General features: G+C 45.6%; 1 protein-coding gene across 1 annotated transcript in view; it reads right to left on the reverse strand.

The window, feature by feature from the left end:
* The window catches only part of CSF1R (colony stimulating factor 1 receptor), a 41522-nt gene extending 30492 nt beyond the window's left edge, over positions 1–11030 (reverse strand). Inside the window, exons 1-5 of the mRNA XM_042781347.1 lie at positions 10982–11030; positions 6874–7131; positions 5720–6004; positions 3448–3581; positions 1542–1701 (exon numbers count right to left, since the gene is read on the reverse strand). Of these exons, the coding sequence (XP_042637281.1) occupies positions 1542–1701; positions 3448–3581; positions 5720–6004; positions 6874–7131; positions 10982–11030 (886 nt within the window). The remainder of the gene's footprint in view (positions 1–1541; positions 1702–3447; positions 3582–5719; positions 6005–6873; positions 7132–10981) is intronic.
* Positions 11031–15940: the final 4910 nt, after the last annotated feature.

Genomic DNA, 15940 nt, shown 5'->3' on the forward strand with positions numbered 1-15940 from the left:
GTATCACTACAGAAGTATATTGCCCACCCTTCCTTCTGAGGAGTGGCTGGTGGGTTTGAACTGCCAGCCTTCTAGTTAGCAGTCAAGTGCCTTAGGCACTATGCTACCGGAGCTCCTATGCCTGCCCTAGAAAACAGAGGATTAGAACCCATACAAGTCTATGTGCTTTTGTTCTTCCTCCCTTTTATAAATCGCCCAAAGCTCCCAGTGCAGGATGAGGCCCAGAGCAGAGCTCACATGCCAAAGCAAGTCTAGTGTGTTGTGTACACTATACAGGCAGTGATCCTCACGCTTCCCTTCCTCTCCCCCTTCTCTGTCAACACATGAGGTATGGCCAGACAGAAATGACTCAGAGCCAGTCCCCACCCTTAAGAAGCTTCTGTTCTACTTCCTGATTCCCATTCCAGGGACTGGAACTGCCCCCCCCCACACACTCAATCACTCTAGCCAGAGACCTGGAAGTCATCCTTAGCTCCTCCCCCTTCTTCATCCCTTCATCCCAACATTATCAAATCTTGTCCATTGCCTCTCCTAAATAGTTCTGGAGAACAGACTCCTCTGCAACCCCCATTGTGACCCCATCCTCCACCATTTCCAGGCTGGACCACTGCATTAACTGTCCTGACTGTTCTTCTACCTTCCAGTACACACAACACACACATTTAATTCTCACCACAAACTTATGAGGCAGTTACTGCTGTCATTATTCCCATTTTGCAGGCAGAGAAACTGAGGCACAGAGAAGTTAAGCAACAACTAGTCATTGGTGCAGCCAGGTTGGAATGTGCTGGGAATATGTTCAGCGCCCTCTTGGTGCAATCTGATTCTATCACTCTCCTCTTTAGAACTTTGAACGACTTCCACTGCCTGCAGGATAAGATGCAAACTCCCCACTTAAGTGAAGGCTTCTTTACCATATAGCCTCTACTTTCATGTCTGCCTCCCCTGGGTCACTCCTTGTGCCATGTCACATCCCTGCTGTTGTAAATTTCTTATGGTGTCTCAAATACATTATGCTCTTTGCTTTGGGCCTTGCACATACTGTTTCCTCTGCCAGAAGCACTGTTGCCCTTCCTTTCCCATCTCTTTGCCTGGTTAATCTCTTTTCATACTTCCTGTTCCAGTTTAGAGGCCATGTTCTCCAAACTTCAGTTGGGGACCCCTTTGATTATCCCACAATACCCTGTACTTCCCCCACAGTCACCTTGGATGATCATTGCATGTTCACTTGTCCAAAGACATTGCCAGGCATGAAGGAATGAATGAATGAGTGAACAAAGTCTAGTAGTGAGCCATTGGACACCCATCCCAAAGTAGAAAAATACAGTGCTAGACCAAAATGCAGCAATGCACTGTAGGAACTCCAAGGAAGGAGAGAGGAATTCTGGGAGAAGAATTGTGGCTCTCTAGCCAGGGCCTAAGGATTCTAATAAGGGTGTTCTTAACAGTGTCTCCTTTTCCTCTGCTTCCAGCTCTCTCCTTCCCAAACTCTTTATTGCACCCTCCACCCCAAGATCCCTCTCTACCACCCTGATGCTCACCTACCACCCGAAGAACCATGGAGGTGGAGCGGTTGCCCTGGGTATTGCTGGCCACGCAGGCGTAGGTCCCGGCATCTTGGAAGCCGACATGTTTGAGGTTATGGGTCAGGACTTTAAGGTAACGGTTATCATGGAAGTCAGCTACTTGATAACTTGTCAGCTGCAACCAAAAGGAATAGAGATGGTTTACCAAAGTTGTTTAGGAAATTAGAAAGATTTAGGTTTAAGTCATCAGCCTCTATGGATAATAATGTGCCTGTCCTTGGGCAAGGGACTGAAATTTGAACCTCAGTTTCTTCATTTACAAAATAAGACTATTAGTCCTAGGACTGTGGTGAAGATTAACTGAAGTAATGTATGCAAATGACTAGGGTTTACAGTAGGCCCAGTATGTGTGTGTGTGTGTGTGTGTGTGTGGTGGATATTCTTAGTAGCAGCCTAGTTAGGTTTTTTTTTTTTTTTTAATTTTTTTATTTTAAGAGTTTGCTTTACATTCAACATTACATGTACATTAAGTTTCACTCTCCAGTTATCATGCCCAACCTTAACCCAACCTCCTCCCCTCCCTGTCCAGTAACCCTCCCCCTGTGCCCCTCATAGTTATGCGCACTCCTGTTTGTCCTGCATTTCCTGCTGTGAATGTTACCCCTCTGGTAACTCGTGGTCCATTGCTCCAAGGGATGCATTTCCATAAAGTATATGGGTACGTCACCCTGGGTTGAGTGGTCTGCATGTATATCTGGTTTACTATTGGGCTGAGAGCCAGCCCTTGGGAGTGAGCTTTATTCCAGGCCCAGAATGTATCCCAGGACCATAGTATTGGAGGTCTCACCAGACTCCATCTGACCAGTAATTCTGGTCATTATTGAGTTTTTGAATTTTGTTCAATGTTTTTCCTCCCACTCTATCGAGGATCTCCAGATTTGATCCTTTCCTGAGTGATTGGATTGGTAGCCAGACACCATCTAGTTCTTCTGGTCTCTAGGGCCATCGTGTCCTAGGGTCGATTGCTTCCAAATGCCCCCTTTTTTTTTTGTTTGTTTGTTTTTTGCACTCTTCTTTGCTTCTGACAATAGGAGACCATTAGCTGCATCTTTGATGGCCACTTGAAAGCTTTTAAGACCCCAGTCCTACTCACCAATGTAGGATGAGGAACAAGGCTTTTATGTATTTTGTTGTGCTGATTGAGTTTGGTGTCCCCCAGTACTATGGTCCTGAGACAGTAGATCTGCTGGATCTCTCTCCCACACCAGTGAGTTTGGTTTGGTTTGAGTACTGTTCCTTCCTCAGAATCCTCTCTCTCTCTCTCTCTCTGTCTCTCACCCAAAGTCTTTATGGAAAAATCCTTAAAACTAACTAACTCACTGCTGTCAAGTTGGATCTGACTCATAGTGAACCCTCTTTGGGTTTCTGAGGAGGTATAGATCACTAGGGAAGTAGATTGCCCAATCTTCCTTTCAAGGAGTGGCTGGTGGATTTGAACTGCCAACCTTCTGGTTAGCAGTCAAGCAGTCAAATGCCTTAGGTACTATGCCACCAGAGTTCCCAGAAGGAAAAAAAAAAAAAAGCCCTTACTTGTCTGGTTTCAAAGGTAGCCTAGGAACCCCTTGCTTAGTCACAAGTGAGTTGACATCTGGTCCCTTTTTACAGATTCAGGCAAAGGTCATGGGTTAATGGGGTAGCGTACTGCACCCTTCCTCCACAGGATTCAGCACCATGAGCCTAAGTCCTAGTTTTGGATCAGCTACCAGTTATAAGTGGGATCTTGGGCAAACCTGCTCCCTTCTCTGGGCTTGGGCTGGGCCCTCAGTCCAAACAGCCAGTTTGGGATAGGGCTGGGGGCTCCACCCTGCAGGGCCTGGTTGTGCTTGGAGGACAGGACCCTGCTGTCTTCCCAGGGACTGACCTTGGTGTCTCCATGTTGGAGGGAGATGTCAATGGCAGGGTCCACGCTGCTGGCTGAGCACACGATCTGAGCAGACTCCCCTTGAATCCTCACCAACTCAGCAGGTTCCAGGGTCAAGGCAGGAGGCCCTGAGGCTGAGGTCAGGGGATGAATTTATAAGCAACCTGCTCCCTGCCATGGGCCAGGCCACTCTCCCACACCAAATCCTCAGAGTCAGCCTTGGCCCTTCGATTTCCCCCTCAACCACTCTGACAGCAAGTCCTATGTCCAGATGGAAATGTCTTCCATCACCTGCCTCCACTACCATCCTCTGCTCTGGACTCCTCCAACAGCCACCTTGTAGGCTTCCCTGTTGTCCCTTCCACCCCCCTACAACCAAGACTCCTCACAGCTGACAAAGCGATCTCTTAAAAATGTAAAACGGATCATGCCACTTCCTGTTTAAACAATCTGTGGCTTCCAGTCACTCTCAGAATAAAAGCCAAAGGCCTTTCCACAGCCCCAGGCCCTGATATTGACCACCTAACAGCTGCCACCTTTTGTTCACTGCGCTGGAGCCATGCTGGCCTTCTTCCGTACCACAGGGTCTTTGTACTTGCCACTTCCATCTGGAAGGCTTTTCCTCCCATGCTTGAATGAGTGGCTGTTTTTATCCTGAGGTTTTTTAGATCAAAAATTCCTCAGAGGCCTTCTGTGACCAGCTTAGCTGAATTACACTCCCCACACCCAGCTTTTTCCAGTTTGATTTCTTGTTTAATACAATTTGTGCTTATTTTCTTTCTAGTCTGTCTCCCTCAATAGAATATCAAGCCTGTGAAAGCAATATCCCCAGCAGCTAGCATAGTGCCTGATACATAAAATAATAATAATAATAAACCAAACTCACTGCCATTGAGTTGATTCTGAATCATAGTGACCCCCTTTGGGTTTCTGAGGAGGTAAATCTTTATGGAAGCGGATTGCCCCATCTTCCTTCTGAGGAGTGGCTGGTGGGTTTGAATTGCCAGCCTTCTGGTTAGAAGTCAAATGCCTTAGGCACTACACCACCAGAGCTCCTTGCCTGATACACAGTAGGCATTAAATTAACATTTGTGACTGTTGCTGTTGTTGAAAGATACTGTAGTACAGTTTCCTGAAGTCCTAAGACATCAAGGAGCTCACCCAGGGTCACTGAGCATGTCATGGCAGAACTAGGGCCCATGACTCTTGGCTCCAAGCCACCCCAGGGCTCTACAGGATGAAGGTGGCAGGAAAGGGTGCTAATGGTCTCCTGTGCCCATGCACCTGGGCCTTTGATGTCCCAGGCAGGTTTAGCCACCTCAGACCAAGCTGCTCCTTTCTGACTCTGGTCCTCATTAAACTCAAAACCAAACTCAATGCCACTGAGTGGATTCCACCTCATAGTGACCCCCATTGAGTTTCCAAGCCTGTAAATCTTTACAGAAGTAGATTGCCTCCTTTTCCTCCTGTGGAGCAGTTGGTGAGTTTGAACTATTGACCATTTGGTTAGCAGCCAAATGCCTTAACCACTACACCACCAGAATCTATCTCAAGCCTAGGTCCTGAGCTTGGGGCTCTGTTTGCTCTTACCAGTCCTTCTAGAAATTCTGTCCACAGCCTAGGATGGGAGAGGGTGACTCTTCCTTCCTCCCACCACCACTCTTCCCATCCACAGTGAGAGCTGTCTTGTGTGCCCATTCCCACTCCTGTCTCTTGGCTCACTCCACCAAATCATGTACCCAAGGCCCAGCAACAGACTGGTACCACATGGCAAATCCCCATCTGAGAGTGTGGGAGAGTTTCAGGACTCCTGTTGTGCCCAGAACACTCAGAGCCAGGCCTGTTCCCACTTCGCATGGTTGTACCTGCTGCTTCCCCTGCAGGAGCAGGTGATTACCTGCTTCCTGTCTGTCATTCACCTCTCAGCGCAAATAAAATGTCACTTCAAAGATCCTTCTCCCCTCTCACAGACACTCTCCATTCAATTCCTTTGTTTTCTTCATTCCATAGCAGGTCTCATTATCTGAGATATTCTTGCCCATGGAGTGATTTACTGGCTTGTAGTCTGTTTCCCACCCCTACATACTTGCCCATCTTGCCCTAGCAGCTATCCCGTAGATGTTTCCAGAATGACTGGAAGGAAGAAGTAAAAGAAGGAGGACACCTCGTAACCTCCCATCAGCCTGGCCCCCCCGTCACCACCACCCCCTGGATGCTGCCAGTTCTCCATCCTGCCCTCTGTGCCTCACCTGTCCCACCCAGCCCCACGTACCTTTCTGCACTTTGAGCTGTATGCCAGGGGACAGCATCTTCCTGTTGCCCACCTGGGCGCTGCATTGGTAGACTGAGCTCTCAAGGTATATGGCCTTGTGGATAGTGAAGCCATGCCATCTCGAGAAGGAATAGTTGGTGTTGTGCCGGATGGGCCGGTTCCGCTCCCGCACCAGCGACACACCAGCCTCCAGCTCTGGATTGGTGAGCATGCAGGGCAGCAATGCATCTTGATTCTCAAACACCGTCACCTCCTTCACAAGGACATTCCAGGGATGGAAAGGGTCTGAGGTAGGGAGGGTACAGAGTTATAACTGCCCTCTTTCTAGCAGGTCAGTTGAGCAGTACCCAGACAGTGGTGAAGGGGAGGTATGGAGAGGTTCATCATTTGCCCAGAGTCACATAATAGCAGGACAGTTCAGCTGATGCTTCAGGGAGACTCTGGAGTCAGATGTACCTGGGTTCTAATCCCAGCCCCAGCACTTGCTGCTGTGTGACTTTGCTTCAATAACTCAACCCCTCTGAGCCTCTGTAAAATGAGCATCCTCCTAGGACCTCCCTCTCAGGGTTATTGAAGGACTCCATTAAATTGAAAGTGCTACACTTGTTCATTGCATCACTATTCACACTATTCACAATAGCAAAAAGATGGAAACAACCTAAATGCCCATCAATAGAGAAATATATCAGCAAACTATGGTCCATACACACAATGGAATACTACGCAATGTTAAAGAACAGTGATGAATCTGTGAAACATCTCATAACATGGATGAATTTGGAGACCATTACACTAAGTGAAATTAGTTAATTATAAGAGTACAAATATTGTATGAGACCACTATTGTAAAAGGTCAAGAGAAGGGTTTCAAAAATAAAAAAAAAGAATTGTTTTTTGACTATAACCAGGGGTGGGTGGGGGTAAACCACTAACTAGAGGGTAGACACATATTAACTTGTGTGACTACTGTTTATAAGAAAAGCTAGCAGCAATATTACTTAGTTAATTAAAAGGGCAGCCCCAGGTCCTTGCTCATAGTAGGCCTCAACAAGCAGGGTCCTGGTATCGTTCTGATTGTTTGTATTGCTCCCCCCACCTCCCACTCCTGGTGAGGACTGCTGGAACAGGCCTCTTGGTTGTGGAGCAGTCCTCACCTTTCACAAAGAGGTGGATGGTGGCGTTGCCCCCCGAGCGGTCTGCAGGCTCAGTGCAGCGATAAGTCTCCGTGTTTTGGAAGGTAGCATTGGTTGTGGTCAGGATGCTACTGGAGTTCTCAGAGTCCAAGGTCCAGCCAGGGGAGGTGGGGCTGTCCCATTTCACGCTACCGTTGCCCACACATCGCAGGGTCACCATTGTGCCTGGTGCCACAACCAGCTCAGGTCCTTGGGGCCCTATAACTGGGACCCCCTGACCTAGGGAAAGGACAGAATTGCAGAGAAAATGACATGTTGGTTCCCCTCAGGGCATCACCTGCCTCTGAGATGGTGATGCCCTGGCAGGACAGGTTTGGATGCTGGGTTGGGCCAAGCCTTGGCTCAGCTACAATTTGCGGGATCACCTTGACCAAGTCCCTATTCCTCTCTGGTCATTTGCTCAGCCTTCAACCCCAAACCTGCTCCAGGTGAGATGGTGTTTCTGATACGCAACAGCCCCTCTTCATTCAAATGGAGAAGAGGAAACGAAACGTTGGCTCTGAACCCTTAAGAGTGGGAAGGTTTCAAGAGTTGTCCCACCTTTAGTCTCGTGGTATGTTTCAGAGTGTGGATTCTTGAGTCAAGCTGCCTGGATTTCAGTTTAACACCTGTGAGCACTGGACAAGTTACCTAACCTCTCTGTGCCTCAGTTTCCACATCTATAAAATGGGTACTATAATTGCACCCATTCATTGGGATGTCAGGAGGCTTAAATGCATGGAAAGCTTTAGAACATCACCTGTCACCAAGTACTCAACAAATATTAACCATCATGTTCATCATCTAGTTTATCCCCAGCACCCATTCCTGTGCCCCAGCACTGTAGTGTTTACTGGAGATCCAATCTCTTTTAAGGAAAATTTTCTTGAAGGAGAAAAGAGAACTTGAAACCCATACTGGGCCCTCCGGGAAAAAGGCCCGTTGCCTCTTCAGTGTCAGCATTTTTCCAGGGCCTAAAATAGGGCCAAAGGAGGGAAGTGAGAGCTGATTCAAGGCCTTGGAGGGGCTGCCAGGCACTGCTGGCCAGAGTGCGAGAGGAAACACATTGCTGGCGCCTGGGCCCAGCCCCCAGTTTCCGCTCAGCCCACAGACCTTCTCCCAGGGATGTTCTCACTTCTGCTTCCTGGCCTTCCTAGCCTCTGTCACCTTTCCAAGAGATAGACCCCCAGACTTGGTGTGCCACCTGCTGGACATTGAAACACCCTGGGTTCCTGAACTGTGAGCCTGGCTCTGCCACTGACTGACTCACTAGGTGACCTTGACAAATCCAACTCCCTCAGCTCTAGACTCTTTTTCAGGGGGTGGGGCACAGCAACACTCCAGTGCTGGCCTCTGAGCCCTGGGGGAGTCAGGCTTCTCCATTTTTCTCCATAACAGCTCCTTAAATGGATATCCCTCCCTGTGTAGACCTCAGATTTGGAAAGACCTTCTCTGTCAAATAGTTTTGGATGGCTTAATTTATATTTAGATTTTGTATCCATCAGAGATATGTAGCCTCTCTTTGATCAGCCTAAGGGATCAAGTGAACCATAAGTACTGCCAAAGCTGACCCCTGGGTGTTCTCTGTAGCTCTCATGTGTTGTATGAATACCAGGGGAGAGGACATGTGTCATTTCTGGCAGGCTTTCTGCATATTTGAATGGAGCTGCCTCTGCCCATTACTACCAAGGCAATCCAGCCCCTCAAGTGGGGTTTTACTGCAGGAAAGAACTTGAACTGTGAGGTTACACCAACTTGAGTTTGGAATTTGGTTCTCCCTCTTAGTAGCTAGCTAGGTTGCTTAACTTCTCTGCTTCTCTCAAAGTAGTAATCTGAGTTCCCATCTCTGAGACCAGTTGCCAGTGAGTCAACTTTGACTCAATGTCAACCCACGTGTGTCAGAGTAGAACTGTGCTCCATAGGGTTTTCAATGGCTGGCTTTTCAGAAGTAGATCACCATGCATTTTTTCCGAGGTGATCCCTCAAGACTTTAACCCCAAAGTCACGGTCTATAACTGTAATATCTCAGAACTTCAAATGCTGTGATTCCATGCTGTGTTCTGTTTCTGCACCTTCTGGCCACATAGGCAGCTTCCCCTCCCCTGGCCTGTTCTTCAAACTCCTGCCTTGGCTTCCTGAAAATGTGGTCAGAGAGAGGCGCCTGTCCTGTTTGGTCCTATCCTGTTGTCTTGGATATTCACGCAGGACAGGGCTGACACCCTCAACTTCTACCTCCCACTTCCCCCTGTTGGTGTGGCTGGCAGGAAGGGAAAGCCTGCTAAGCTCCTCTCCTCCCTCGGAGGGGGGACAAGGACTTGATAAGCACCAACCACAAGCCCATTCTGTGCCTGTCCTGCCTTCAACTCTCATCTTAGCTCTCAAGTCCTGCCCCCAACCCCCTGGCCTACCAGACCCTTCCATCAGCAGCTCCATGCGCCCCATCAAATACACAGTACACCAAGGCTTGGGACTCAGCCCCTCCTGAATTCCAGTATCTGGTCTCAATGACCAAGAGAAACAAGCCTCTCTTCAGTTTTAGGGTGCTCTGACACAATTCTCCAACTTCTTCAGAGCACCTGCACCCCCCAACTCACTCACCACTGGTCTGTTGGGCAGAAAGCCTGGATTTCCAGCCCTTGTCCCCTATATCATCTGTCTCCTGGGACTGGATGTTAGACAGCCACCCACAACCCCCTATAGACAGGTTCCAGGAGTGAGGACAGAACAAGGCAGCAAAATCAAACTCAAGGATTCCCATCTGGGTGATGAGAATGTTCTCAATCTCAATTGGGATGCTGGCTGCACAAGTGTATACATTTGTCAAAATCCATCAAATTGTACACTTGTGAACCTGTGCTTTCTATTGGATATAAATCATACCTCAACAAAAGGACAAACTCTATACCCAAGGAAATCATCTGGACCAGAAGAAGACCTTTAATGGGCCATCTTCTCATCAGGGACCAGCCATGCCAACTCCCTAAGGTCCTGCAGTCCTTGACTGTTGGAAACTAGAGCTAAGGTTATCTGCAGTGGCACTGCCAAGGGGTGGCTTGGAGCTTTAGCTATCTTCATGCAAGCTCCATAATCCCCCAAGTCCCCTTCAAATAAGCATATGACTAAATATGAACCATGCTGGCTGGCCAATTATAGCTACAAGCCAAGCACACTAGCCCTTCACCTGCAATTTGGGTCTCCCCTAGATGGAAAATTTGTGGTCACTACTGTTGCATGGATGATGGTGGGGTCTCCCGCACATCTCCCTGTCTGGTAGGGCTCTGGCTTGGGATACCCTGGCTGCCCTGCCTGTTAGGCTTACCTTCAGCCCTAAACCTCTCTGTCCCTACATTTCCATCTCCTGAGCCCTGGCCAGAGGCCATCCCTTTGTTTCTCCTTTCCAACCCCTTACCCAAGGCTTCTAACTAAGGAACACAGTCCTGCTCACTTGTCCCTTTGGGCCTTTCCATGCCAAGTCTTGCTTAGAATCACAGAATCACAGGCCTGAAGGGACCAGTGAGCAGGGCTGTGGTCCTTAGTTGGAAGCCTTGGGTAAGGGATTGGAAAGGAAAGACAAGGGGCCCTTTAGAGCCTTCCCACTCAGTGTCAGTCTGGACCAGCAGCATCACCTCACCTGGCAACTTGTTGGAAATGTAGGATCTTAGATTCCACCTGAGATTACTGAGTCAGATTCTGCATGGTAACAAGATCCCCAGGTGATCTGGGTATACAATAAATTAGAAAACTGTTGCTCTAGTCTAGTCTAGTCTAGTCTATCACCACCCTTCTATCTGACACTGAATAGGTGTCAACACCGAAACATTGACTGTAACAGGGACTTGTTCAGGCACACAATTAGTCGGTGTTTAAACTGGAATGGATATACCACTTTGGGCCAGGGTAGTTCCCCCTCACCCACACTCTCTTTTCCCTCCACTGCCTCTCCAAAGCAGATTCTCACAGACCTGCAGTCTAATGCTGCAGAGATGGGAACAGAGTGCAGATACCCAGTAAAGGATAGGGGCTCATAGAATCCTTCCACAAGGGCTTTCTCTGCCATATTTCCTCCCAATTCCCCCAGTTCTGTTCTTACCATGCCAAGCTGCAGCCACCAGCAGGACCAGCAGAGCCCACAGGCCCATGGCCACAGTGAGAAAGATTCCAGGTTGATGCAAGACTGGAGGTTGAGCAGAGCCCTGGGTTCCCAGCTACTAGCTCCGTGAGGATTGAGATCACTGGAAACACGTTCCTCTTCACTGCACTGGCTGTTGTCTTCCTCCTCTTCCTCCTCCTTGGGCTGATCTCCTGCTTCCCTTTTTTCTCTTTTTTTTTTGCTAGGCAAGGCAACCACAGTGTTTGGAAATCTTGGGTCTTTAGAAGAAAACAAAGCCATGACCCCCAAGGGGAGGGGTTGGAGCCTGGGGCGTTGCTGGTCTGAGCCTGGGGAGATATGGGTAAGTTTAAGGCCCTTCTGAAGCCATCTCCCAGGGGTTCTGGGAGAAAAGACTTGCCCAAGTTCGGGTAGTCAGTCAATAGCACAAATGCAGGTCTCCAGAGTGGCCAAAGAGCTCTAGATGAGCCAAAAGGGACACTAGGTTGATTTTAGAAAGCATGATAATAACATCAAGAAGCCTCCGTTTAGAGGACACTCACCAGTCAAGCCCTTTACATTCATTTTCTCCTTTGGTTCCTGCAGAAGTTTATATGGTAGGTACTGTGATTATTCCCATTTCACAGATGGGGAAACTGAGTCTCAGAGAGATCAGAAAACTTGGACTTATCCGTGGTCACACAGCTACCAATAGTGGAGGTGGGATTTAGAAACCCAGTGAGGTTAGGGAAAGGGAACAGAAAACCCCTCTACTCTGGGAAAAGTTCAGGAATACACATTGGACCCAGACATACAGCAAGAGGCAGCACAAAAGCCCCACCACTAAGACCGAGGGACACAGTGAGGCTTAATCAGAACAGCAGAGTCCTCTCCACTTATCATCAGGCTAACAGATGTTGAGTAACAACTAATGGCAAACTACAGCTGGGAGCGTTAAGATAAGTTCTTCTGGCAAAAGGAATTTATACCAAGCAGAAATTTGGATCTACACACACACAAATAAAGAGTGCTGGAAAAAGAATAAATAAAAGTTACACACACACACACACACACATATTAGGCTTTGTGGACCATACAGTTGCAATTACTTAGTTCTGCCACTACAATGCAAAAGCAGCCATAGACACTACTTAAATTATTGAATGTGTCTGTGTTCCAACAAAATCTTATTTATTTAAAAAAAAAAAAAAAAGTCAACAAGCTATAGTTTGCTGATTCCTGATCTAAAGCAAATAGTGAAAGGGTAGGAGGGAGGGGGAAATGGGAAGTTTTTGTTTGTGGGGCACTGAGTTTATGTTAATTGTGGTAGAATGTTTTCAAGGATAGCAATTGTGGTGGCACAACATGAAAAATGTCATCAGAGTCCCTGAGCTGTAAATGTGGAAGTTGTTATGTTGGTGAATGTCTTGGTGTGTGTTTTCACTGCAATAAAAGTAAATAATAAATAGTGAGATACACTATGTTCATGATCAGAAGACCCAATATTATAAAGCATGTCAATTCTCTCCTAAGTTGATCTATAGACTCAACAAAGTTCCAATCAAAATCTCTGCAGGAATTTTTTGAAGAAATTGAAAAGTTGATTCTAAAATTTACATGGAAATAAAAATGGACTAGAATAGCCATAACAATTTAGGAAGGAAAGAACCAAGTTGGATTTACACTACCTGATTATAAAGCTACAGTATGGGACTGGAGAGAGAATAAACATGTACCTCAATGGAACACAATAGAGTCCAGAAGCAGAGCTGCACAGATATAGTCAATTGATTTTTGACAAAGTTGCAAAGACAATTCAAAACAGAAAGGATAGTCTTTCCGAAACTTCATACTAAAACAACTGGATATTGATATGCAAAAAATTAAAACAAACCTTGATCTATACCTCAAACATTATGTAAAAAATTAACTCAAATAGATCAAAGGCCCAAATGTTAAAAAATACAACTATTACAAGATAATAGGAAAGTCTCTGTGACCTTGGGAGATAGGTAAAGATTTATTAGACAACACCATAAGCATGATCCACAAAATAAATTAATAAAATACTGATAAATTGGACTTCATCAAAATTAAGACCTTCTACTCTTTGAAACAAATGAATAAAAGAATTAAAAGACAAGCCACAGACTAGGAGAAAATATAGGCAAAAAAAATTAATAAGGAGGATATATAGATGGCAAATAAGCATGTGGAAAGGTGTTCAACATCAATATTTTTTTTAGAGAAATAAACAAATAAAGCACAATGAAATACCACCACATATAAGAATGGCTAACGGTAAAAAACTCAAAAAAAAAAACAAAAAAAAAAAAACCTTCAAACAAAAGGTAAAAAGAGGGAGCCCTGATGGTGCAGTGGTTAAAGCATTTGGCTACTAACCAAAATGTCGGTAGTTCAAACCCACTAGTTGCTCCACAGGAGAGAGATACAGGAGTCTGCTTCCATAAAGATTTGCAGCCTTGGCAATCCTGTGGGGCACTTTTATTCTGTCCCGTAGGGTTGCAATGAGTCAGAATAGACTCTATGGCAGTGGGGTTTGATTGCTTTTTAAAGTAACAAAATAAAAGTTGACAATTTCAAGTGCTAACAAGGATGTGGAACAAGCAATTGAAATTCTTGTACAGTGAAAACTGTGAGAGTGGGAACTTGCCAGGACTGCCTTGTTTTGTTGTCTTTTAAAATTGTGATTTGGGTGAGCATTTACGGAACAAATTGGTTTTCCATTCAAATTCTGTTTTGTGACATTTACTGCCTTGATCTCTACACTGTAACAGCATTCTTCCCACTTCCTCCCTATGCTTACCCCTTCCCTTCTTTCCTTCTTTCCAGCCCCTCCTTCCTAGCTCTATCCCTGGGCAAATGCTATCTTCTTTTTTTTTTTTAATTAATTAATTTATTTTTATTTGGGTGAAGATTTACAGAGCAAATTCAGTTTCCATATAGCAGTTCACATATACTTTGTCTCATGTCATTGACCACAGTTTACCACAATGCAATAGCTCCCCTCCCACTTTCTCCCCATAGTGACCTCTTCCCAGTGACCATCCCTCCGTACTCTCCTGCGCCCTGAGCTGTCTCCCTGTGCATAAGCAGCTCTTCGTTTTCCCATGATTATTCTCTATAGGGCGTGTGTCTACTTGAGGTAAATGTTTAACTCACATGCCTGTACATTGTTTGGCTGGCAACCACAGGTGTGGGTTCAATTCCAGACCTGAAGGGCAGCCAGGGGACATAGTCTCAGTGGAAATGCTATCTTCTTGATGTCATTTGCTTGATTGTTGTAGTGAGTGCATACCCTCCAGATATTACTGTTCACCTTATAGGTCTGTCTATCAATGGGCAGCCGGTTGCGTCACAGGGGTTAAGTTCATTTCCTAGCTTGAAGGGTGTCTAAGGGCCATCATCTTGGGGTTTCAACTAGTCTTCATCAGCCCAAGTAAGCTTGGTCTTTTTTTTTTTTTTTTTTATGATTTTGAGTATTGTTTCACATTATCCCCTCTCAATCCAGGACCTCTTATTGTGATTCCTTTCAGAGTGGTCAGCAGTGGTAGCCGGCACTGTCATGTTCTTCTGATCTCAGCGTCATGAAGGCTGGAGTTCATGTGCTTAATGAGTCCTTTGGACTAGTTTTTTCCTTCTTCTTCGATTTTCTTCACTCTTCTTTGCTCTGGACAGGGAGAGACCAATAGTTGCTCCTCAGATGGCAACTAAGGTTTTAAGGTTTTAAGACCCTAGTCACTATTCACCAAAGGAAGATGTACAACATTGTCTCTGTGGACTAGGTAATGCCAATTGACCTTAGTGTCCCCCAAGACTATGGTTCTAAGCCTCCATACCTAGTGACTCCTTCCCTCAAGGTTTTTGGTTGTAACAAAGCATTTTCCGAACTCTGTCCTCCGTATGCTCTACTACATTCATGGATATATTTGTAGCACATATAAATATATAGGTAGAGATAGCCTCTGTCAAACCTATGTACATACATATTTGTGGATATAATCCCATTTGCCTTCTTGCCTCTGTTTAGCTTGGTGTCTATGCTTTCACTCTTAAATTATTGTTATTACTATTATTGCAGGATTGTGAAGGTATCAGTATTCACCTTTGTTGCTTTAACTCTTGTGCTCCTCCCTATCTCTTCTACTGTCTTGATCATTTTGTGTGGACCTCACCCTTATTGTATATTGCCTTACCCTTCACCCAAGTTAATGTGTGTCTACCCTTTTGTTCCACCCTTCACCTCTCAACCCTGGTAACCTTCAAAAAACAGTTCTTTCTGTGTGTAAACATTTTTTAAAAAAACTTTTTACAATACTGGTCTCATATAATAATTGTCCTTTTGTGATTGACTAACTTCACACAGCATAATGTCCTGTAGGTTCATCTATGTTATGAGGTATTTCACAGATTCACCATTATTCTTTAATGTTGTGTAATATTCAATTGAGTGTATGTACTATCATTTGTTTATCCATCCATTGATGGACACTTAGTTTGCTTTAGCTTTTTGCTATTGTGAATAATGCTGTGACGAGCAGGGATGTGCATATATTTCTTCACATCATGGCTCTTATTTCTCTAGGATATATACATAATAGTGTATCATATGGTATTTCTACTTCCAACTACTTAAGGAAGCACCATACCAATTTCCATAGTGGTTATACCATTTTATAATCCCACCAGCAGTGTATGAGTGTTCCAGTCTATCTGCATTTTCACCAGCATTTGCTGTTTTCTGTTTTTTGGAACTTTGCTATTAGTGCTGGGGTGAGATAGTATCTCATTGCTGTTTTGATGTGTATCTCTCTAATGGCTAATGTACAACAACAACAATGGCTAATGATCGTGACCATTTCTTCATATGTTTGTTGGCTGCCTGAATGTTTTCTTTGCTGAAGTGTTTGTTCGTGTCCTCTGCCCATTTTTTTTTTTTTT

The sequence above is a fragment of the Orycteropus afer genome, unplaced genomic scaffold (assembly GCF_000298275.1).
Source record: "Orycteropus afer afer isolate SDZICR_OR568_19922 unplaced genomic scaffold, OryAfe1.0 scaffold00110, whole genome shotgun sequence".
NCBI classification, from domain to species: domain Eukaryota; kingdom Metazoa; phylum Chordata; class Mammalia; order Tubulidentata; family Orycteropodidae; genus Orycteropus; species Orycteropus afer.